Here is a 9,790-nt window from a genome sequence, read left to right as displayed (position 1 = left end):
GGACAATTTTTGAAAAGTTAATGACTAGGCATTTGCCTGGATTGATGAAAAACAAGAATTTGCATATTCAGGATGTGTTATGAATCTCAGGTGGGATAAATTAAACACATGCATATATATGCTCATAGAGAAATACATATGCTAGACACAACATGGTGAAATTCTCGAATGTCAAAAATAAAGAAATATCTTAAAAGAACCAGAGGTACCTACAAAGGAAAAAAAATTAGTCTAATAACACAGTTCCCAATAGCAATGATAGAAGTCAGAAGAGAGTGGAATTATATATAATTCTTAAAATACAGTTTAAGAATGAAGGAGTAATGTGTACATTTTCAGAAAAACAAAAATTTATCCATTATCACAGCATCACTGAAGGCAGAAGAGAGTGGAATTATATATAATTCTTAAAATACAGTTTAAGAATGAAGGAGTAATGTGCACATTTTCAGAAAAACAAAAATTTATCCATTATCACAGCATCACTGAAGGTATTTCTATATGATGAATTTCAGGAAGAAGAAAATGATCCCAGAGGGAAGGGAGAGAGAAAGCTAGTGGGAACTTAGGGCATATCAATATAAGGATATCTCAGAATTTGAGGGAAGAATATACATACTCTTTCCTTCCATTGGGATAAGTTCCACCAGACAAAAGACCCTTGAGTGCAAGTAGTTTATTGATCCCAGGAAGATCCAATAAGGGAGTGTTTAGATAAGGAAAGGAAGAGAAGAAAACCAATGCAGGACATACTAATGAGTGGGTTTCCACTGTGAGCAACTGGAAATAAATTTCCCTAGTAATTTTGAAATGGTGTAAAACTACCTTGGAGATGTTTTACCTGAAGAACAGGATAGTTGGGGTATTGATCCTCTAACTCCTGTGATGACTTTGGCTGAAGGTTGTCTTTAACACTTCTGACCTGCTCCACCTGAGGCTGTAGGAAGAAAAGTACTCAGGCAGAGAGTTGCAGGAGCTTGCCATAGGAAAGTGTCAGGGCAAACACAGGAACAGTGAGCACCACAAGGCTAACAGGCAGAGCAATGGCAGGGACCTAGAATTATAAACCAGATATTAAATAAGTAATTCATTAGCCCATGTTATACAGGAGTATAGTCACATATACCTGTGTATGATCTCTATGATTATCTAGGTATCTATCATTTATGTACCTACTCATCCATCCACCCATTCATCTATCCGTCAAGCTGTCTGCCTACCCACATTTTTGCCTAAATGCTGTCTATTTCTTTATAATCTGTGTGTTCTAAAATGTTTTAATGTGGGAAATAACTTTATGGGAAGGGCTGGGATTGATAAATGTGTATAAGATCAATGTAAAATGTAACGTGGTTTTAGAAAATAATGTGTAATATTCCCATACAAAATTTTCATATTTGACCTTTTCTTAATTTTTTGTTTACAGACAGCTCCAAGAAAAAGATGCCTAATTTGGGTTTTATTCCAGTGTCATCTAACGTGGTTGATAAGTTCGCTGGAGACATTTTGAAAGATTTGCCTTTCCTAAAGAGGTATAGGGCCAAAAATGTGTTTCAATAAACACTTGCGTGGGACGGATGAGTTACTTATTAAAGATCCTTTGAAATGCAACAGGTTAAATAGAGTCCACTACAAGTAATATGTGTTTGTAACACATAATAAATTTAATATCAAGTTTTTCAATGCCCTTTGACCACTGTTAGGTAAAAATCTATATGGTTTTAATCTTAGAGTAAACCATTACAGCCTCGTGTTTTTAATTAATGAATTAATTAATGAATATTTGTTGATTTTGAAGAGACAGTTAGAGACATGGAATGAATTATGGTTTCTTAAGAATCTAATAAACTGCTTTTGGATTCTACTTCTCGTATCATATTAGAGAAAGAGAAAGGGAGCTACAATTTTCAAAAATATTATAAAGTAAAATTTGTGCTGTGTTATATTTGGAGGACTGCAATTTAAAATATGCAAATATTTCTTTTGTTTCACAGCAACGATCCTATTGTTACTTCACTGATTAAACAAAAGGAATTTGATGAACTGGTGCACTGGCATTCTCACAAACCCCTTAGTGATCATTACGACAGGACAAAGTGTCAATTTGATGGTGAGATCTGTGACTCTGGTGAAATAAATTCAAAGCAATTTCACTCTCTGCCTTGTATTTTATATTGAAAAATTATCATATTATGAGCCACAAATCAAATTTTTAAATAGGAAGAGTCTACTAGATATTTAGAGGTACATCAGGAAAGATGGTAATGAAAAATTCTCACTTTGTTTGCTGACCGTCATACACATGTAGTATGTGGATGTGTTAGGAAGAAGCACATTAGTATGGCTTTGGTATCCCACAAAAGGTAGAAGCTATTTAAAGGAAAGATGGTTTGTAGTTTAAGAAATCTCTGTATTTCTTGAAGTCAAATATATTAAGACCATGGTCTTTCAAGTGATTTCAACCATTTTCACACCACCCAGTTGACTGCTTGTGACAAGCACCAGCATTATATCTGCCATCCTGTTCAGGGTGGTTGAAACTACAAAAGGAGGTCCTTGAAACCATTAGCAGTAGATCAACAGAGACTGAAGTCAGGATCTTGTCTCCCTGGCTCATTCTTTGTCTTCATCTCACCTTTGTCTATCCCTATGCTGACCCCTACCCTCCTTAGTACTGACAAAACTTACTTTCAGAATAATCTAGGATTGTGCATAGTAAGCATGCTTGTGTGAAATAGTTATCAGTCTGCTTATGTCAATAACTAACAAGATCCTGTGAGATGTGTGGGGATACTTTAACCATTAAAGTCCTTCAAAGTAGTTTGGTTTGATGTATGTAGATACGTAAGAAAATTAACTAGTTTAGTCGTTCCACTTAAGTGAGCATTACAGCTTTCTTAAGGGTATGAGAGTAAGTCATATCTTGATTGTTAGGGCTTCCTGTGTCAGTGAGAGCTTTATTAAGCTGTCAGGCTCTTGCTCTGTGGCTATAGTTCAGAATAAGGATGTTTTCTACCCAGTGATGAAAGAAGTTGGAATATATTAGATAGTTGTCTTCTTGACTCTGTCTCTACCTTCCTCTTCTTACCCTCATTCACAGGGCACGTGGTAGAGGTAATGCCCATATCTGTCATTTTTTTGTGGCACCATGATATTTTCTTTTGAAGGTAGACCATGAAAGAGTGTTTTGTCACTTTCTGCTTTTAAGTAAGATGAGGAATTGTTCTACAGACAAGAGATAGCCTGATTTAAAATTTCCTCTTATCAAAGGCAATCAGATTAAGTTACTGTTTTCAACTAGAAAGAAGAGTGCATGTGTGGGGAAGTGGTGTGAAGAATTAGTGAGGATGCTACTGAAAAAATATAGTAATGTTACATTTTAAGTGTTTTCTCTTTCAGAAAAATCCAGAGACCCTCGTGTTCTTAGAGCTGTGCAAAAGTATCATGTTTTTCAACGATATTATGGGAATTCATTAGAATCAGTGTCTTCCAAAATCATCGTGACTCAAGCTATTAATCCAAAGAAGGATTTAAGTGGACCCAAGAGCAAAAAGTCTCATGTAGGTTCAACAAATTCTATCAAATATATAACTTTTCTTTTTTCTTTTCTTAAATTGATATTTGTTCATTCCTTTGATGGTTTCTTTCCATGCAATGCTTCTTCATTTTATATATGATTACTTATTTTACTTACTCATTAAGAAAGTTTAACCTGCATATAGAAAGTTATATATGGTCCTCTATACATAATAAATATGTATTTATTTGAAATAGAATATAAATTAGTTCAAAATAGATGCTAAAAAAAGGAAAAAGAATATAAGGCATTAGGTGACTAAAGGCTTAGATTTAGAAATGTTGAAGTAACATTAAAAATATAGTTCTTTATTAATGACAATGAAAATCTTTTTCATATAGGTAGCAAAAATAGGTATGAAATACCTATCTGCTTATTTTTTTGCTTAAATTGTAAAGATTGTCCACACTTCTCTAAAGCATTTAAGTAATTAAATAATCCACCACCTTTTTCGGGTACGAGTTTATTACTCTCCATTTTCCCTTTCTATGTGGGTTGGATTCCTGCAACCTCAACTTTTTCCTTCTTGGGATTTCATTTTTCTACTTTTCCCAGGGGCCATAATCAGGGATGGAGTACAGGGAGTAAATAAGGAAAGGAAAGTTCAAACCTATTTCTGGAATGATAATACGAATAGCTTATGATGTAAAAATTATCAGTTAATATTCCTGATAATATTAACATCTAAGTACAGAAATTTTTATGTTAAAACTGGATTTATTGATTTATGACTTTAGGGGAAGAAAATACATGTTATCTTTTTTAAAAATGGATAACTCACTTAGACTTTAGTCTATTTTCTGGGCCTCAAAGTTGAGGATTAGGGAAGGGCATTTATTTTTATTAAAAGGGCATTTACTATTATCTTATCAAAGGTTTTAATATATTAGAGAGAGACTACCAACTTAACAAAACCAATCACAGACGGAGGTGTTTGGCATGTCTGCCTTATCAAATTGAAGTAAGCATAGCGAAGTTGTCAGAAATGAAATATATGAGACTCAAAAAAGAAAACAAAGAAACATGTCTACTCTCATGTCTGAACACTTATGTTTAGGAAAATTTTGGCAAGATCAGGAAAGCGGGACATCTCTTTGCCAGGCCTCCAACTAATTCACAGGGAGGAAGTAGAAGTTTCATAACTTCCAAGGGACAGTCATCAGTCCATCAGTTTGAGGACTTATCAAAAAACCTTTTATTTTCTACTCAAGATAACATCAAAAAATGTTCACGGATTACAATAAAAATTCTGTTTTTCTCTCTCCTTTTTTTAAAAAAAATTATTTTATTTTATCAATATACAATGTGGTTGATTTTTGTGTCCATTTACCGAGTCTTCCCTCCCCCCTCACTTTACCCCCCCCATCAACCTCATATCTATTTGCTTGTCTTAACAACTTCAAGGAATTGTGATTGTTGTGTTTTCTTCCCACCCCTCCCCTGTTTGTTTGTGTATTTATTTATTTTTAGGTCCCACAGATAAGTGAGAACATGTGGTATTTCTCTTTCTGTGCCTGACCTGTTTCACTTAATATAATTTTCTCTAAGTCCATCCATGTTGTTGCGAATGGGAATATTTCATTCTTTTTTATAGCAGAGTAGTATTCCATTGTGTAGATATACCACATTTTCCGGATTCACTCATCTGATGATGGACATTTGGGCTGATTCCAACTCTTAGCTATTGTAAACAGTGCTGCAGTGAACATTGGAGTACAGGAATCCTTTTAACATGATGATTTCCATTCCTCTGAGTATAGTCCCAGTTGTGGAATAGCTGGGTCATATAGTAGATCTATCTACAATTGTTTGAGGAAGCTCCATACCATTTTCCATGAAGGCTGCACCATTTTGCAGTCCCACCAACAGTGTATGAGAGTTCCTTTTACTCCATGACTTTGACAGCATTTATCATTCACAGTTTTTTGGATATTAGCCATCCTAACTGGAGTGAGATGGTATCTCAGTGTGGTTTTGATTTGTGTTTCCCGAATGCTGAGTGATGTTGAGCATTTTTTCATCTGTCTTTTGGCCATTTGTGTATCTTCCTTTGAGAAATGCCTATTTAGCTCCTTTGCCCATTTTTTAATTGGGTTGCTTGTTTTTTTTGCTGTAAAGTTGTTTCAGTTCCTTGTATATTCTGGAAATTAATTCTTTGTCAGATGTATATATTTTGCAAATATTTTCTCCTTCTCTGTTGGTTGTCTTTTAATTCTGTTAATTATTTCTTTTACTGTGCAGAAGCTTTTTAATTTGATATAATCCCATTTGTTTATTTTTCCTTTGGTTGCCCGTGCTTTGGGGTTTGTATTCATGAAGTCTGTGCCCAGTCCTACTTCCTGGGGTGTTTCTCCTATGTTTTCTTTAAGAAGTTTTATTGTTTCAGGGTGTGTATTTAATTCTTTAATCCATTTTGAGTTGATTGTGGTATATGGTGAGAGATATGGGTCTAGTTTCATTCTCCTGCATATAGATATCCAGTTATCCCAGCACCATTTGCTGAAGATAGTTTCTTCCTCAGTGTATAGACTTGGTGCCTTTGTCAAAGATCAGATGGCTGTAGGTGTATGGTGACTTGGTGCCTTTGTCAAAGATCAGATGGCTGTAGGTGTATGGTGGATTTCTGGATTCTCTATTCTATTCCATTGATCTGTGTGTCTGTTTTTATGCCAGTACCATAAAGTCAGGTAGTGTTATACCTCCACCTTTACTGTCTTTGCTCAGAATTGTTTAGCTATACGTGGTCTTTTGTTATTCCATATAAATGTTAGGATAGTTTTTTTCCATTTCTGAGAGAAATGTCATTGGAATTTTGATGGGGATTGCTTTAAATTTCTATATCACTTTGGGTATTATGGACATTTGCACAATGTTGATTCTTCCAATCCAAGAGCATAGGATATCTTTCCATCTTCTTATGTCCTCTTTAATTTCTCTCAGCAGTGGTTTGTAGTTGTCATTATAGAGATTTTTCAAATATTTGGTTAACTCTATTCCTAAGTATTTTACTTTTTTGGTGGCTATTGTAAGTGTATCCTGCTACTGTGCTGAACTCATTTATCACCTCTAAGAGTTTTTTTGTAGATGATTTGGGCTGTTCGATATATAGGATCATGTCATCTGCAAACAGGGACAGTTTGACTTCATCTTTTCCAATCTGGATGCCCTTTATTTCCTTCTCTTCTCTGATTGCTCTGGCTAGTACTTCCAACACTATGTTGAATAGGAGTGGTGAGAGTGGGCATCCTTGTCTAGTTCCTGTTCTTAAAAGAAAGTCTTTCAACTTTTTCCTGTTCAGGATGATATTGGTAAGTGTGTTTATCATATATGGCTTTAATTATGTTGAGATACTTTCCATCTATATCTTACTTGTAGAGAGTCTTTATTATGAATGAATATTGAATTTTGTCAAATGCTTTTTTAGTGTCTATAGAGATGATCACATGGTCTTTGTGTTTGATTTTATTGATGTGGTGTGTTACATTTACTGATTTTCATATGCTGAACCAACCTTACATCCCTTGGATGAATCCCACCAGATCATGGTGTATAATTTTGCATATGTGTTGCTGTATTCTGTTAGCTCTTATTTTATTGAGGATTTTTGCATCTATATTTATCAAGGATATTGGCCTGTAGATTTATTTTTTTGTTGTATCTTTGTCTGGTTTTGGTATCAGGGTGATGGTTGCTTCATAGAATGAGTTTGGGAGAATTGCCTCTGTTTCAATCTTTTGGAATAGTTTGTAAAGAATTGGTATGAATTCCTGTTTGAAGGTATGGTAGAATTCTTCAGTGAAACCATCTGGTCCTGGGCTTTTCTTTGTTGGGAGCCTTCTGATAACAGTTTCAATCTCTTTTCTTGTTATCCCTCTGTTCAGATATTCTACATCTTCTTGGCTCAGTTTTGGTGGTTTGTGTGTGTCCAGAAATTTAACCATTTCCTCAAGATTTTCAAATTTGTTGGCATATAGTTGTTTATAGTACTCACTAAAGATTTCTTGTATTTCTGAGGTATCAGTTGTAATATCACCTTTTTCATTTCTAATTTTTGTTAATTGGGTCTTCTCTCTCCTTTTTTTAGTAAGCCTTGTTAATGGTTTGTCGATTTTATTTATCTTTTAAAAAAACCAACTTTTTGATTCATTGATCTTTTGCACTGTTTGGGGGGTTTCTATTTCATTCAGTTCTGCTCCGATCTTAATGATTTCTTTACATCTGCTAACTTTGGGACTGGACTGTTCTTGTTTTTCTAGTTCTTTAAGGTGAAGTATTAGGTTGTTTACTTGTCATCTTTCCATTGTTTTGAAGTAAGCATTTAATGTGATAAATTTCCCCCTTAGTACTGCTTTTGCAGTATACCACAGGTTTTGGGATGATGTGTCATTATTTTCATTAGTTTTAGTAAATCTTTTGATTTCCTGGTTAATTTCTTCTAGAATCCATATCTCATTAAGTAGAATGCTTTTTAATTTCCATGTGTTAGCCTAGTTTCCAGAATTTCAATTGTTATTGATTTCTAATTTTAATCCATTGTGATCTGAAAAAATACATGGGATAATTCCAATTTTTTTGAATTTGTTGAGACTTGATTTGTGACCTAACATGTGATATATCCTGAAGAATGATCCATGTGCTGATGAGAAGAATGAATATTCTGAGGTTGTTGGATGGAATGTTCTGTAGATATCTGCCAAGTCCAATTTGTCTAAAGTGTTGTTTAGATCTTGTGTCTCTCTGCTGATTCTTTGCCTAGATGATCGGTTCAATATTGGTAGTGTAGTGTTCAGGTCCCCTGCTATTGTGGTATTAGTGTCTATCTCATTCTTTAGGTCTAATTGTGTCTGCTTTATAAATCTGTCTGCTCTGACGTTGGGTGCATATATATTTATGATTGTTATGTCTTCTTGATGGATACATCCTTTTATCATTATATAGTGGCCTTCTTTATCTCTTTGTATGGTTTTTGGTTTAAAGTCTATTTTATCAGGTATAAGAATAGCTACTCTGGCTTGTTTTTCATTTCTATTTGCATGGTATATCTTTTCCCATCCTTTCACTCTTAGTCTATGTGTGTCTTTACAGGTGAGGTGAGTCTCTTGAAGGCAGCATATAGTTGGATCCACCTTTGTAATCCAGTCAGCCAGTCTGTGTCTTTTGATTGGAGAATTTAATCCTTTTACATTGAGTTGTTATTGAAAAGTGTTGATTTACTCCTAGCATTTTATTGATTTTTGCTTGGATGTCTTAAGTGTCTTTTGTTCCTTTCTTTCTGATTTACTGTTTGTCTTCTGTATTTGTTGGTTGCATGGGGTGATAGATAAAGTTCTTCTTTTCTTTTGTTTTCTTCATTGTTAGCATTTTTATTTTACTAGTGGGTTTTGGTTTTTCTTGAGTTTTTATGTCAGTGATGGTTATTTTCCAGGTACCAAGCCCTGTACTCCCTTGGGAATTTCTTGTAAGGGTTGTCATGTGGTAGTGAATTCCCACAGTTTTTGTTTCTCTGAGAAATATACTATTTGCCCTTCCTTTCAGAAGGATAGCCTTGCTGGGTAAAGTATTCTTGGCTGGCAATCTCTGTCTTTTAGTATTTTGACTATATCATCCTATTCCTTTCTGGCTTTTAGGGTTTGTGATGAAAAGTCTGCTGTCAGTCTCATTGGGGCTCCCTTATAGGTGACTTGATGCTTCTCTCTTGCAGTTTTTAAGATTCTCTCTTTGTCTTTGAGTTTTGCCAATTTGACTATAACATGTCTTTGAGAAAGCCTTTTTGGGTTGAATACATTTGAGGATCTTTGAGCTTCCTGAATCTGAAGATCAGTGCATTTTTGTATACCTGGGAAGTTTTCTGCCACTACTTTGTTGAATATGTTTTCAATGCAATCTCCTTTTTCATCCCCTTCTGGACTACCCATGACTTGGATATTTGAGTGCTTTAACGTTGTCTGTTATTTCTCTTAGATTTTCCTCAATGTTTTTAATTCTTTTTTTTTTTTTTTGTCTGCCTGTGTTGTCTAACAGCCCATCTTCAAGGTCAAAAATTCTCTCTTCTGCTTCTTCAAGCCTGCTTGTTAGACTCTTAGTTGTGTTTTTTATTTCATTGAATGATTTCTTCAGCTCCGCAAGCTCTGCTGCATTCTTTTTCAGGGCACTGATTACCTTGTACATTTCTTCTTTCAGGTCCTGTATACTTTTCCTCATTTCATCATGTTG

At 34.7% G+C, this 9,790-nt stretch overlaps 1 protein-coding gene across 1 annotated transcript in view; it reads left to right on the top strand.

The window, feature by feature from the left end:
• DDX60 (DEAD (Asp-Glu-Ala-Asp) box polypeptide 60) overlaps window positions 1-9,790 on the top strand; it is a 94,267-nt gene that overhangs the window by 21,700 nt on the left and 62,777 nt on the right. The window contains exons 9-12 of the mRNA XM_008586335.1: window positions 1,427-1,532; window positions 1,995-2,110; window positions 3,400-3,560; window positions 3,919-3,931. Of these exons, the coding sequence (XP_008584557.1) occupies window positions 1,427-1,532; window positions 1,995-2,110; window positions 3,400-3,560; window positions 3,919-3,931 (396 nt within the window). The remainder of the gene's footprint in view (window positions 1-1,426; window positions 1,533-1,994; window positions 2,111-3,399; window positions 3,561-3,918; window positions 3,932-9,790) is intronic.

The sequence above is a fragment of the Galeopterus variegatus genome, unplaced genomic scaffold, assembly GCF_000696425.1.
Source record: "Galeopterus variegatus unplaced genomic scaffold, G_variegatus-3.0.2 Scaffold3941, whole genome shotgun sequence".
NCBI lineage: Eukaryota > Metazoa > Chordata > Mammalia > Dermoptera > Cynocephalidae > Galeopterus > Galeopterus variegatus.
Note: the sequence above shows the minus strand (reverse complement) of the source record. Positions and strands in the feature narration are given on the sequence as shown.